General features: G+C 27.3%; 2 protein-coding genes across 9 annotated transcripts; one reads left to right on the top strand and one right to left on the bottom strand.

Annotated features, from left to right (window-relative positions):
- The first annotated feature begins 365 nt into the window (after window positions 1-365).
- Window positions 366-4,167, top strand: LOC118070674 (uncharacterized). Its single transcript, XM_035089423.1, has 3 exons — window positions 366-874; window positions 2,205-2,782; window positions 4,060-4,167. Exons 1-3 carry the CDS (start codon window positions 430-432, stop codon window positions 4,165-4,167), a joined length of 1,131 nt encoding a protein of 376 aa, XP_034945314.1. The 5' UTR covers window positions 366-429.
- On the bottom strand, window positions 4,084-14,687 carry LOC118070660 (glycerophosphocholine phosphodiesterase GPCPD1-like). 8 transcript variants are annotated; one of them, XM_035089400.1, is made up of 16 exons: window positions 13,803-13,969; window positions 13,293-13,417; window positions 12,594-12,817; window positions 12,275-12,444; window positions 11,912-12,090; window positions 11,695-11,826; window positions 11,496-11,606; window positions 9,757-9,913; window positions 9,533-9,686; window positions 8,991-9,216; window positions 8,674-8,751; window positions 8,164-8,319; window positions 7,471-7,898; window positions 7,238-7,388; window positions 6,167-6,272; window positions 4,084-5,538 (listed from the first exon to the last, which is right to left on the bottom strand). In XM_035089400.1, exons 1-16 carry the CDS (start codon window positions 13,804-13,806, stop codon window positions 5,528-5,530), a joined length of 2,412 nt encoding a protein of 803 aa, XP_034945291.1. In that variant the 5' UTR covers window positions 13,807-13,969; the 3' UTR covers window positions 4,084-5,527. The 8 variants fall into 8 exon arrangements, with proteins under 8 accessions (XP_034945291.1, XP_034945289.1, XP_034945286.1 ...); XM_035089398.1 differs by lacking the exons at window positions 4,084-5,538; window positions 13,803-13,969 and adding an exon at window positions 14,547-14,687 and having other exon boundaries at window positions 5,879-6,272; XM_035089395.1 differs by lacking the exons at window positions 4,084-5,538; window positions 13,803-13,969 and adding an exon at window positions 13,979-14,427 and having other exon boundaries at window positions 5,879-6,272.
- Window positions 14,688-15,183: the final 496 nt, after the last annotated feature.

The raw sequence follows: 15,183 nt of genomic DNA, 5'->3' as shown, positions 1-15,183 counted from the left end.
CAGATATGAATTAATGATTTGTGTAAATAATCGTTCAAAATTGTTTGAAAAACAGCATTTTTTTTGGACATATAAAATTTTACTTATAAGCATCTGTTTGTCGGTGAATTAAAAGAAGATATCCTATTATAAGAAATATACCATTATTTAAATTACAAAGGGTTAATCTAACAAAAAATGTACAAACTGCTTTCAATTTATTTTCTAATGATAATATTTTCTAAAGTGTTAGCAATAAATATTGGAAACCACTTACAATCTTTCCATTTTCGACCAGTCAAAGAAGTTTTGGTAACTGTACTCTTCTTTTTATTGATGACTTTTTTTAGCTATAGTATTATTATTTTACCAAATTAATATTTCCTTTTTATTTTAAAATTGTAAAAGGCACACATTCTAGAATTCTGTAATACAGAATATAAGACAATAATGGTTCATGATGATGATACTGGAAGTATTGTTAAATCTTTATCAAATTTAAAATTTTTGCCAACTATAATGTTATATGAAGATGTGAGAATAACTCAAAATAGTCAAAATATGACGATAAAAATTGATGCATTTATCATTGCAAAAAAATCTCTTGATCAGCTAGAAACTATGATTGATAAATTCAGTAATACATCTTGGTGGAATGTTATGACTTCGTATTTTATTTTGGAGACATCAAATAACCAAACTGATGATACATTTGCGATGTTTGAGTTTTTCATTAAAAAAGATATTTTAACGACGTATCTTATTACTATGAGTGGTGATGTTTCAGTAAATATTGTTACAATGAATCCATTTGCAAAGTGGGCACCTTCTTCTTGGAGCTTTTTCGGTACTCTTAGAACTCAGAGTTCTTTGTTTCTACGATCATTTGATAAAGGTTGGTTTTAATTATTTATTTCTCTACTACTTTTTTATAAACTTTTCTCAGATTACATATGTGAAGAATTTTTTTTTGAACGTACACGATACCTTAAAGATTACAAAATGAAATTTTTAATCGTATATCAGGCCTTGGAAAGATTTCTGCCGATAGTCTACACTGAAAAGGATATTTATACTAATGTACCAGTGATGATACAAGTATTAATTGAAGCACTAATCAGTACATTGAATTTAAAAATGCAAATTTATCTTGAATCATCTCCACCATATTACAATTCATTAAGATCTGATCAATTTGTTCATGATAAAACGGATATTCATTTAGTATTCAATAATACTTATAATCCTGAAAATAAATTTTTTCAAAGAACATTTCCATTTTCATTCTACCAGCTAAATTTAGTCATAGATTCTCCAGGTTACAAAAGCTTATTTGCAAAAGTCTATGATTATTATGGAGTTTGGGTGCTTCCTTTCATTATTATAATTTTGCTTCATACATTTATTATTCTTCAAGTTAACAAACCTTTACATTCTGCAATGAATACATCTACGTGTTGGATGTTTTATTTTATTTTACATAAAGGAATATATTGTATATTATTCATATATTTATTGATAGTTCAATCTTTTGTTGCTCATTTGGTAAAATTTTCAATGACATCTGAACTAGTAAAAAGTGTCCAATCACTAAAAGATTTAAAGAACTCGGATCATAAAATTATCGATTACACATCAGAAGTAGCAGGATACATTGAATCACTCGATTTAAATGACAAACAATTAACTAAAGACGATTCCATGATGTGTTTATCATCATACATCCCTCGTTCAGATCTCACTGTTTGTGGAAGTTCGGAAGAATATATTTATAATTATCTTACACCGGAAAACTCTGATGTTTCAAACGTTTACATACTTCCAGAAGGTTTTAGTTTTGGTTATAAACAATTTTATATTCGTCCACAATGGTCACTTAAACCTAGAATAAATAATGTGTTTTCACATATTTTTGAAGCTGGTCTTAACCATAATGAAGATGAAAATGTTAATGGACGAGAAAAAGGAAGAAAAAAAATATTATTCGCTCCAGAGAAAATTGAATTTAAAATAATAGACTTAAATGCGTTAGTTTTTGCTTTTATTGTATTAGGAATTGGTGTAATGTGTGCTATTGTTACTTTTATTCTTGAAACTATCATCTTTGTAGTCTATTCAAAATTCTGAATGTAAAGTCATCTTTATCACATTAGACCTAATATCATATTTATAATGTATGTTATGTTATACTAAGGATTTTGTTTTTTTTTTCATATTATTCACAGTGAATATATGTGAAGGATTTTATTTCGATCGTACACAACATCTCAATGGCCATAAAATAGAATTGGCAATAAATACTCGTATATACCATGCAAGATACGTCTACAATGAAAGCCATATTGACGGTTTAATAGAATTTGATCAACGATTGCATTTAAAAGCTATCCAAACAATGTTGAATGTCACTATGAAAATTTATGTATCTTCATCACCACCATATTATGGTTTAATAAAATCAGAGAAATATCTTCATGAACAGACAAATATTAGTTTAGTAATTTATGGCACATTTTCTAAAAAAAATAAATTTTTTGATGAAACTTTTCCATTTGCATTCTTGCAAATGCTTATAGTATCACATAATAGAGGCTACAAAACTCCATTGGAGAAAATCAAGGATTATTACGGACTTTGGACGTTATTATCATTATTCTTAGTTATGCCTATAACATTTGTTGTGATAAAATTTATTAATAGTGACAAAAGCTTCAGTTTTGTTGCATTTGAAATGCTGCGTTTTCTTATAAATACATCTATTCATACTAAAATAGCAGCCACTTCACATAAAATATTTTTTAGTGTAATATTTTTATACTTTTTAATAATGCATTCCACTTTCTCTGGTCACTTAGCAGATTTTCTAACAAAACGTGAATTACGTGATAACATTAAATCATTGAAAGATTTGGAGAATTCTGAATATCAAACTATTTATTATACATCAACATCGCAGCCTTTCATTGAAGGGCTAAAAAATGATAACCAAAGATGGATCAGAGATGATGATGCCAATTTCATGTCAATTGTTCCTGTTACTGAACATACTGCTTTTATACATTTTGATATTAATTCTCTTTTATATAAAATAATACCAAAAGAACAGAAAAATAATCTAAGTATAACTTCAGATAATCTCTATTTTTATTATAATTCTTTTCATATCCGGCGACACTGGTCTTTAAATACTAAAGTTAATCTTATTCTATACCATGTATTTGAAACTAATCTTCATAATAATTTTTCCAAAAAATGGATAAGTGATGCTTCTGAACAAGAGAAACGTGAAATAGCACAAGAACAAATTGAATTTAATTCAATAACTCTCAATATGTTAACTTTTGCGTTTGTAATATTATTTATTGGTTTAATAAGTGCAATTATTAGTTTTGCTATTGAAAAAATGTATAATCAGTATTAAAATCTAGTAGCTGAAGTGTATTAAAAATAATCAATACTAATTCATTAATAATGTAGCAAAAACCCTTCAATTTATACCGATAATATTTCCGATAATTTGTTAGTTTAATTATTCAAGTTTATTTGTTGTATCTATTGTGTAAAGAAATGGCACGTTAAGTTGAAGAGAATCTTCAATCAATTGTGATTAATTATGTATGAATCCGATTAATTGTTTATAGTATTTTTTTAAAAAGGAAGATTCATGTATTTTATTTATTAAACTTTGTTATATTTGTGCACAATTTTTTTTTAAGACAGTAAGTGTGGTTTATTATTAGTTTCTATATATATTTTTAGATTGGATTTTAGCAGATATAATAGATATCTTTTTGAAAATAATTAAAGAGATCCATGGAAATTTACAATTTTTTTTGTATTACATAAGCACAAGGGTTAATTAGTCGAAAAAATGATGAAATTCAAGATGAATCAGAAGGTAAGAAAAAGTCGCACGCTAAGCTCAATCTTGTTCAATATGTTTATTAATGACTTTGAGGGGAATGTTGTGAGCAAGAACATCAAAAAGAAATGTTAAAAGAAGTTGATAAATGCATCTCAAAAGAACAAAGTAGAAGTCAACATTAACAAAACAAAGATTATAGTTGTAAATGTCAATAGAATGTAAGCAATGAAGGTATGTACCTTGAGAAAATTGGTAGGCAACAAAGTCAAATTGTCTGTGGTATGAGTAAATTGAGGAAAAAGTACAAACACTGTAAACTATAATACTACGAAACTGTAAAATATAAGTGAATCGAAATAAATCATCTTAGTGTATTTTCATTCCTACTCAAATTTAACGTGTCTATGTTAAAAATAAACTGTTTACATGTATAATGTAGTGTATAAGCTGCTGTAATATTTGTGTGAGTGTATGAGGTATTATAAAAAGCCTGTATTTGATATGACATACAATTAAAATAGATTATTATTATTGTTATTGTCATGCTCACTTGAATGTGCAGACGATATCAACGTCCTCTGAAAGTGTAAATTTTTAATATAAAATTTATATTAAAAATAGGCATGACGATCTATAATATATATATATGTTAATTGCTGAATATATATTTGTTGTAAATGATGCACTTCGAGCACAATGTTGAATTTTTAATATTACCTCTTCTGTTCGATTGAAATAAAATTTTATAAAGTAAAAATGAAATTGTTAATCCTACTTAAAACAGTTTTTATTATAAAATGCTTTCTACTGTTTGCGAAGATTCATGGCTTACATTTGAAAAGTAAACTTTAATTTATATTTAATTTATTAATAGAGAAAAAAGAGCATGGGCAAGTATAAGAAAATTATTGCTTCTTATCTCTGGTGGAAATGATTCTACAACATTCAATGCAAAAACGATAACTTTCTATAAAGAATTGTTAAAACATTTTACAAAATTTCCTGATTTTTTACAACTTGGCCCCATCTCTACTGTGTTTAAATATGACAATTTATCATAACAAACAAAAGGTTGTAAAAATGGATAGATATTGGAACTTCACGTAGTTTGTTGTAGATCTATTTCCACCAGGAATGTAACATAGTAAAATATTAAGGAAGAATATTAATGTAAGAACTCACTATAATAAAAAAATTTGAGTATTCTGTAGTATAATATTTTTAGGATTAAAATAATTTTTTATCACATCACCACGGAAAGTTAAAGTTTCCTTTCCTGTTTTGCGGTGCATGATATACTATTTTATACAGATTTTCTGCTATGTGAGAAATAAACTTTTATAATTGTGTATACACTCATTTCTTAAGAAATTTTTCTTACAATTTCCTTCAATTTCACATTTTAACCGTGTTATATTTCATTTTTCGTTACAATAAATGTTTAGGCATAAAATTAGCACAAAAATATGTCAAAATCGTTTATATTTTTATTTTTTTCGAATATTATTTTCGCAATTTTCCAATTTTTTATTATAATCAAAATACCATCAACTTTATACTTAGAAAATGTGATTTTCATATTTTCACTATAAATATAATTTAATTCGCAGCAATGCCTTTCAGCGAAGAAAAGATTTACAAGAAATAGAATTATGCATTGTGCACAAAATTTTTCTGTGTTTTCTATCCTGATTCTGTGAACAGAAACAAATCCTTGCTGTCAAATATTACACAAAAAGATTGATAAACTTACATAAGTTTGAAAGTCATGTTATTTTAAATTATTAACCAAGCAACTGAGATATTTGTAAAATATGATTTTCGTATGTAAAACTTTTCATTAGCATTCAAAAGTTTATTTATATTTTTTTTACATAATAATTTATCAATGAATTTGTACTACGTCTGCATATTATATAAAAAAAACCATCAATCCAATCAATATGACTGATGATGCACGAAATAATTTATGTTATAAAGTAGTTTCAATATACTCATTATCATTAATATGAAATTGTCAATTGAATAAATAAATTTTACGATTAGAAAAATTTTAGCTATATTATTTTTTTCGGGATAATGATACGGCAGTATCATAAATCCAAGTTATAATATTTTTGTTAAGAAGAAAACATCAAAGGCAATCTTTGGCTGATTCATCTTCAACATATAAATCAGAAAGTAATTTAGATTGATCACGAATTTTATCAACATCAACTTTAGATTTAGAAGAATGTCCCAATGTATTTGCGCACTGACTAAAACCTTTTGCTAAACTTTTCATTTCTGTGTCATTTATACTAAATTCGTCTGGCAATTCACCTCGAAATTCAAAGTTTTCAGTAGTATCATTAGCAAGCGATGACATCGAGGCAGATGTTGACGTAGTTTTCGGTTTTTTTGTTACTTCTAAATTAAGCATGTAATCCTGCAACAATTTCAATTATTCTGACATTTAATCAGCTTTATTCATTATTACGATTTGTATGCTTCTTGTTATGTCTGTTCTTCCGCCAAATAATATATATTTATATATAACATGTTTATGGAAAATACTATCAGTAAAGAGAAGAAAAAATATATTTTGAAATGATTATTATTGACGATTAGTAAATTAATTTACTATTGTTAAATTTTTATTGATCTTAAAAGCTCAATGAGTGCCTGTGGTTAAAGAAATGATCCCTTTCATATTGAGATGAGACATTTTAGCGATCTCACTCTCAGCCGCACACATTAAAGAGAACGAAGTAAATTGGATACGTCAAGCGATAACGATAATTAAAACGCACAAGTTAAGTTTCATAAAATATTCAAAAAGCAATTCAAAACTTTTTCACTATCTTCTATCTAATTTCGATTCTGTTCCGATAATTTTATTTCTCCTTAATTTATTCTTTGTGCAGCTTAAAAAATATTTAAACTGTTAAATGTTTGTAATATAATCTGATTTTCCGCGAATTATAATCACATGCTGTGATTGTTCTTCAGTTATGTAAAGATATTCCGATAAACAATTGAAAAGAGTGGAGAACGTTTTTGTATTATACGCGACGCCTATTCTGTTGTTACTGGTGACAAACACGTGATTAATTAATTTTAAATTCTCATATTTCCGGAAGTACTCATCTGATTAGATTGATGACATATGAGGCAAATCACGTAAACATGTGAAAAATCATTACTTTCTCTATTATTGTCTAATGCTTTATCTTCGATCATGAACTAAGAAAAAGTGAATTGTGGTAAATTAACTCTTTGTGTAATCAACTTTTGATGCAAATCTTTAGAAGACGAATGGATTATTACTCGTTATTGTAGTTTGTTTTTAAATTTAAGACATAACATTTATAGCATACATTTTATAGAATAATAATAAAATTGTTATCAAACCTTATCTATATCTATCAGTTGAGAAGGATGTTGTGATGATCCACAGCTGTTTGAGTTGCATTGAGCTAGAGCTAAAAGAGTTTTCTGATTCTCCCGGGCATCTATTAAAAAAATACTTTCTTTGACTTCTTTTGCATTGTATTCATCAATCCTGGAATTAAAAAAAAATTAATGTCATAAAGAATCTTGGTTCATTATAAATATAATGATATTTTAAATTTTGTTATGCTTACTTATCATATATTACAGCATGAAGTCCTAATTTTTTAAGATGTTGAATTGTATCTTTATCATTATTATCATCACCCCAGCAGAAAATTATTAGACCACGATCCTTAACAATTTGAACTTGCGATGGATCTCTTAGAATATCTTCTGTATGAACATTAATTCCTAATATATCTGCTGCCAATGCGTGTCTAACAGCCATCGGTATTGTTTGACATCGTGGATCATGATAAGTAGGATATTTCATTGTTATTCCTTGCGTCAAAAACACAACAGGATACTTATTTTGTTTAAGACGAATCATCGCGCAAATATCAGGATTGAATGATGAAAAAACTATTTTCCTATCACCTCCATATTCTAAAACTACTTTTAGTATAATATCTAAATATGTGTTTAGATCAAAAGGATGATTGAGCTCGAAAGTTCCATCCTGAAAAATTAATTATTATGTTTTTTATATTTATAATGGATTCAAGTTCGCAGTGCGAGTTTCCATTTTAAATATCATTATTCGATTCACAAGAAATCAATATAACTTTTGTGTAATTTCACTATGACCTTGAAAACTAATTATTAGTGCATTCAAAATTACATTCGTTTATCGATATTTCCTCAATTAAACTCTACTTATTTTTAATTGAAATTTTTAATGATATGATTTTTGTTTCCATGAATATAAATTACTGTATTCTTACCTTTAATTGCATTGTCCATTTTATTTCAATGTTACATCCAACATGTAGTTCCAATTCTTGAAGGGCAGCTTGTAGTGTCGGAAATGGTTGATGATCTTCTAAATCTTCATCAAAAAATCGTGGATTTTTTTCACGTGCTTCTGCTACATGATAAACCTAAAAGAAAATTAGGTGTTTTACACGAACAATACTTATGTAATTCATCGATCATTTATTCAAAACTAAAACAATGAAATGACTATCATTAATGTTTAAATGATATTTTATAATTGGATTAAAATTTATTCCTTTTTTTTGGGATTCATTCTTTAAAATAGTATTTTGCTGATTAGTAAATATCACTCCTATTTAATTACATATTGATCAATCTTATCTAAAATTTCAGAAAATATATAAATTTACCAAGTAAAATGGCTTTTTATGATTGAATATCTGTCTATAATACAGTTAATCATTTTTAACACAGTAAATCAATGAGAACGTGTTAATCAGTGCAAGCATAGGGCTCACCAATTGATCAATCGTCTGCTCATCATTATCATAGAAATACAGCACCTTACCCATCGAATCCTCTGGATAATTGAAATCCTGTTAAATTTAAAAAGAACCAAAAATTGATACAAAACGGTTCAATTCAATTATATCCATCGACATAGACCATCCCAAACCTATTGTGAATGTGAAGTTGATATTACTATATACTCCGAATGATTATTCATTATTGCCTCATAATCAGTGGTTGTTATTTTCATTTTTTTGGTATTCATATGATTATTAATAATGACGTATATAATAATATGGAGATTTTTCTTCTATTGAAAACTTACTTTTAATAAATGCAATTGCTCCAACGTCAAGTCCTTCACTGGTATCTCTAGCATATCCATGGCATCTATTTGTTTTTTACGTTTCATCGAAATAGACACATAAAAATCATGATAAATAACAGGTATCATATCTTTGGACAGCTGGACATCAAATTCAACCATATCAGCACCGTGATGAGATGCTGTTTTTAAGGATGCTAACGTATTTTCTCGGACATTAGCACAGCTGCAAATAAAATGTTAATTATTGAATAATGAATCATACAGAGTTTGATTATTATACGAATGAATGGATGTTAAATAAGGTAAATTTTTGCTATTTTTTATAAATTTATATCGTATTATTATATTCTTATAAATATGTCATCATTATTAACATTTACTTCTAACCCAGTTTAATTGAATGAATTAGTGTTGATATTTCATATGAATTTAAATATAAATAGGGTATTTCATTTTCAATCGTAATCTTTGGATAAATCACAATTATTTTTTTTCACTAAATAAAAATTTTGTTAAGTAGTAATTAAATATTTACTTACTTTTTCATTTCACATTTGAATGACGTTCCCAAACCTCTGTGACCAACATCTAGACCAGACCATCGTTGTTCCCAATGTTTAGCGTAAGATATGCTCATATCCCATGGATAATCCGGAATTGGTTTGATGCAAACATATTCAACTGTTAATTGTCCTAATAAAAAAATTAATGATAGTTATAGCAATGAAAATAATATCGAGATAAGTAAAAGAAAAATATTTACCAATTGGTCGATGTTTAGTACTGGTAATAGGTATAGTTAAAATTCCGACACTAGATTGCAATGTGCTGGGTAAAATATAACTGAATCCTATGTGATTAGGTGGAGAATCACCAGGAAAACTTCGGGAACTGTAGACGTAGTAATCAACTAAGTAGGCCTGAAAAAAGAATCTTATAAGAAGAGTGAAAAACTTTACGATAATTTTGAATGACGACACTGATATCTGCATTGTGTTTTCTTAGCTCATCCACTATTCATCTTGCACCGACCGTGAATTTTGTTTGCTGTTAAAAGCCAAAGCACATTAAATCAATTATTTGCATCATTGACAACTTGTGGTCATCAAAGTATTGCTTAGTTTACAATGATAATAATTAAGTTTTTATTTGAAATTTGATGCAAATAATACTATTTGTGCCCGTTAAATATTTACAAGTTTTACTATGTTCTTTCATGACATATTTATATTTTCACGAAATTGATTAAATTTTATTATAGCAATTCAAAATGAAGTTATAATAATAAACATGAAAAATCAATTTTTGGTGAATTATAAAAGATATACAAGTGAATATCTAGCAATGAACCAGACCAATAATTGTCAAATGCTGTTTGGTTAACGAATATGAGTGACGCGACAACCTGTATAGTACCTGCCAATCATGAATCAATACAAAAGAAGTCAATTCGATAGAGAATTTTCATAATTTATCTTAATCAATTTTTATCAGAAGACTGACAGCTTATTCTGGTATTGGCTGAATTGTTCAGTAGAGTTGGTCAGAGCTAGAAAATAATAGCGATACACTAAAAGGATATAGGTGTTATGGGACTCTCACCATTTCAGACGCACACAGATGGATATGAGACGTGATATAGTTGCTCTTATAAAAAAACAATTTAGTACGGGAGAAATGTGGGATAGCGAGGACTCGGAAAAATCTCAAGTTTACTTTTGAACTTGAGATAAAAAATTTTTATCATTCATAGTGATATTATTCGTTCATTAACGCTATTTAAAATGTAATCATTACTATGAATAAATTAATAAGGTTTACTTTTGAATAATCATTTATGAGAGCCTGCTCAGGAATAGGATGGCTGGGTAGGTTAACAATAAAATCACAATCATCATATCTCTGTGCGTTGTCATGTGACACAGACGTAAAGTGGTAGCTGATGCTTAGCATCGATACATCAGATTGCAAATTAGCATCATTGCATCAGTCTTGTTTTCTTTAAGTCAACATGGATGTTCCATCTTCCGGGTCCCTGTATTTGTGTTTGATCTCGCCGGTATGGTATCCATGGTGGCAATTGCTGCTAAACAAGTTTAATTATCTTTTATCATATTATGTAAAAAAATATATCACTATTTAGAAGGCTTTGTTCGGCTTACTCGTTGAATACTGAAAACTCATATGATAAAATCAGTTTATATCTTTTATTTGTTTTTCCATCTTCTATCTATGGATTCAATTTATTATTTACTGCTCTGATAAAGAACGGCGTTTGATGATTACTAAATTGCTGAGCATATCAATGAATAGTGGATGAGAGTTATTTTCAACAATTCAATTTTTTTAATTAATATAAATATTACATTATATGTGGATATCATGTATTAAAAGCTTACGAAAACGGCCGCAATATCAAAAGCAATAAATATCAAATTAGCATTATTGAAAAGTATTCAAATACCATATTATAAAAAATCTTTATCTCAAAGTTAAACTTACAATTGTTTCTGGATATCGTACGGCAACACTAAATATGAGAAAGTCATCTTCTTCGTAAGCTCGACCAAATTGTTCTTGGTACTTAAAAGTTGACTCTTCATCATTCATCACCTTGATAATCAAAAAAAAAATAAAGGTATTATCTTATTTCCTACGTTTTTATTAGCAAAAATATCAATGATCTTATATAATAACTTACACTTATTTCCGTGATACTGAAAGCTGGTTGATCAACAACATCTTGAGTATCCATTGAAAGACTATCATCTACACAGTCACCAGTAAACTGTAACTCTAACGAATCATGTCTATTTAAATTTACTGGTGTCATCTGAAAATTAAAAAATTTTTATACAAATGATTTATTTAAATATGTATAGATACATATATATTCACCGAAACAATTATATGATCACCTTTAGGTACAGTTTTTTATTCTGTAATCTACTTTTCCATATTTTGATAGGATTATTGAAAAGTTTAAATTGAATAACTGTTTCATCTGTAAGCCAGCCCCGTTCTATTTTGTAATAGCCATTATTATAGCCAAATTGGTCTGGCTCTGGTAGTGAATGATCAGTAAAATTACTAGGCGCTAAATTGTAACAAGGGACAATGAGAATATTATTGAAAATATTGCATTCACAGCAAATAATTTTTTTTATAGAATTCAAATAAATTTAAGCTGATAATTTTATTCGTTTATTTTTGTTTTTGATAAAAATCAAATCTGATCGAAAATAATTCTAAAAATTGTTAATAATTTTAGGTATACTTACCATCTTTTTTGATAATTCGAGGTTTCATATGTGTTTCCCATTTCCGAATAATAAGTGTTTTTGCTGGGTTCTTAGAACCATTAGATTGACAAACTACGGCTGTAAAATATCGAAAATGAACATCTTTATCCGTAGGTAGAGAAACTTTTAATGCAAAAATTGGGTTATTCCTGAAAATTAAATATTTATACACGAAATAAGTACACATTTAACTTGGAAAACACTTATCTTTATAGCTATTGCTTATGAAAAATAAGAAAACAAATATTTGATGTAACTCAGAGAAGGATAATAAATTTAAAAATAATGCATAACAAACCTCATCATTTCTTGCTCATCATTTTTAAATAAATTGTCTGACGCATTATCATCCTCATCATTTAGCGTTTCATAATTATGACTATCATCAAGAGATTTCACATTACGCATTAAATTACAATTATATTCTTGATACAATTGAAGTGACTGATGATGATTCCAAGCTCCTAATTCTGGCAAATTTCCGACCACGTACACTCGTTCATTCTTTTCTAAACCAGAAACCTAAAAAATATTTTTATTCGTGTTATGACGTGAATTTTAATTAAATTTTAAACAGATAATTTTTTACTATATGTAAAGTTCAATGTGATTACATTATGCTTTATTAAGCTTAGGCTTCACCATTTTAACAAATTACAATATAACTTGAATGAAAAATTTATTTGACCTTCACAAAACAGGTGCAAAAAAATCATTACAGCTTGATTAAAAGCTTTTAAAATTTTACGAATAACTTCAATAAATTATAAATGTTCAAAATACTCTGTTTATTACAAAAGTATTATTTCTGGAGAATATGTAAGTGTTGAGCATAAGTTTTAGTATAATTTATTAGTTGAAATGATTTTGCGTAAATGTATAAAAATTTGATCAAAGGTCATTTTTGAATGGAATGTTATAATCAAATCTAAGCTAATCTAATGTTGAAACAAAACTGCCAACTACTAAAACATTAATCCGAACAATAATAAAGTACCTGTACTCGGAATAACCAGTCTTTTTGAGAACCTTTCATGTCGAGATGTTTGTGGAAAGTTGATTTTTGAGAATTTTCTCCAATTAACTTTTGTCTTGAATAATCTGACTTATCAGAAACTTGCTCTGTAATAAATAAATAGATAAATAAATTCATAAATATATATGCAGCTAAATTGGATATATATGAATCAAATTTAGCTACATTTAGGAATTTTCTGTATGTTTTTTCCAATGTTTTTTAAGTACAACTTTTATGTGGGTGTAGTTATTAGTCATTGTAGTATATTTTTAATAGAAATAAAATAAAAAACCAAAACCTGCTGTTATTATACATTCAAATTTTTACACGTCATCTATTTATGATGAAAAGTAAACTACATCACTGTTATAATTTTATTGTTACTGCAGAAAATACTTTATACTCGTTGTCAATTTACAAATGACTAATAATACAAACACACAAAAAATCAATTAATATAAAAATATACTAATGTAAAATATGTTTCACCCATAATGTATGTATGCTTTCACAAGATGATAGAAAAGGCAAGCAAACAAATTATTGTATGTGGATTGTTAAAAAAAATTCTAGACGATTATTATTGTTATTATATTTATAATTTTTGTCGATTGAAGATAATTGTGGATTTATATATATTTTGTTTTTAAGTATATTTTCATTACTTGTTTTTATATTTCAAATAAATAAATGATCGTTCAGTTTCATTGTAATGATAATTACAGTTCTATATAGGAATAGTTCATTTCATATTTTTCACTGTATGGCAATAAAGATAAAATTGTTGGCAATAATTATAACAAGGATATTCGTTGATAATTCACCTCACGGTATAAATAACTATTGTAGTCAATGTCATTCACTAAAACAAAGTTAACATTTGAATGCACAATAATCACTTTTTCACTGTTAAAATTTTACAGTAATGTTCGGACGAATTTCCTATTATTGTTAAACTGATAGTCATTCATTAAACCTTAAAATTCGAACAATATTGTCTTACTCAACCGAAAACATGACAATGAAAGTTCAAAGTAGTATGTAAAAAAGAAGGCAAATTTTCAATGAATATACGATATGTCTTGGTCGCTTTTTAGTGAGCTCATTGCGGGGCATAATGCCAGAGAAGAGGGGAGCAATTAGAGTTCCTTAGGGTGAGTTTCGTCAGGATCTACTGTATACCAACCTAAAGTCAAAAAAAGTCAAGTTAGAGCTATAAGGACTTCAACTTACCTCAAATTCTTTTCTATGAGCTGTACATGTTTTATTTATTTTTTCTTTATGTAAAAAATATTCATAAATATTCAAAAAACTGTATAAACTTCGAAAAATGAAGATTGATAATGCAAATACCGTGATAATCGAATAAAAAATAATTTTTTAGTCAATTTTAAGGTGTCATGACAGGTGTATACTTTTTATGAGTTTTTTACTAATCGATAATACCGTATTATTACGGTTTTTTGTGGCTGTAATGTATAGATTTGTATAAAAACAGTGTAGCCAATTTCACTAGGGCACTAATGCCTCTGGAAATTTTAAATTGAAGTATTTTTTTCTCACTAAATTAAAAGTAAAATAAGATTACAGAAAAGTAAATTACGTTAAACGCACGGTTAAATAACCGCAGTAATTTATTATACATACAAAAAAAATCTGCATATTAAAAAATTTCGAAACAAAATTCTAACTTTATAATTATAATTATGATGGTAGATATATTTCATTCATTGTAAAGGCGAGTTTCACATGTTTAATTGCAATTAAATAGGCTTGCCAATTGCTACAATTTGTTTACATTGAATCTGTGGTAGTTGGCAAACCTATGTTATTGCAATTAAGTAAGTGAAACTTACCCTGACCTGTAGTC

This window comes from Chelonus insularis, unplaced genomic scaffold, assembly GCF_013357705.1.
Source record: "Chelonus insularis isolate UGA/USDA-ARS -01 unplaced genomic scaffold, ASM1335770v1 contig_66_pilon, whole genome shotgun sequence".
Lineage (NCBI taxonomy): Eukaryota > Metazoa > Arthropoda > Insecta > Hymenoptera > Braconidae > Chelonus > Chelonus insularis.
The sequence above is the reverse complement of the archived record's forward strand: the minus strand, read 5'-3'. Positions and strand labels throughout refer to the sequence as shown.

Bases quoted from the DNA above. Each gene is read 5' to 3' on its own strand.
- LOC118070674 (XM_035089423.1), top strand. From the start codon at position 430: ATGGTTCATGATGATGATACTGGAAGTATTGTTAAATCTTTATCAAAT. The intron at 875-2,204 runs GTTGGTTTTAAT...TATTATTCACAG, and splicing joins TCTACGATCATTTGATAAAG to TGAATATATGTGAAGGATTT. The intron at 2,783-4,059 runs GTAATATTTTTA...AAATGTCAATAG, and splicing joins CACATAAAATATTTTTTAGT to AATGTAAGCAATGAAGGTAT.
- LOC118070660 (XM_035089392.1), bottom strand. The intron at 12,445-12,593 runs GTTTGTTATGCA...TTTAATTTTCAG, and splicing joins GATGAGCAAGAAATGATGAG to GAATAACCCAATTTTTGCAT. The intron at 9,687-9,756 runs GTAAATATTTTT...TTTTTTTATTAG, and splicing joins TACTAAACATCGACCAATTG to GACAATTAACAGTTGAATAT.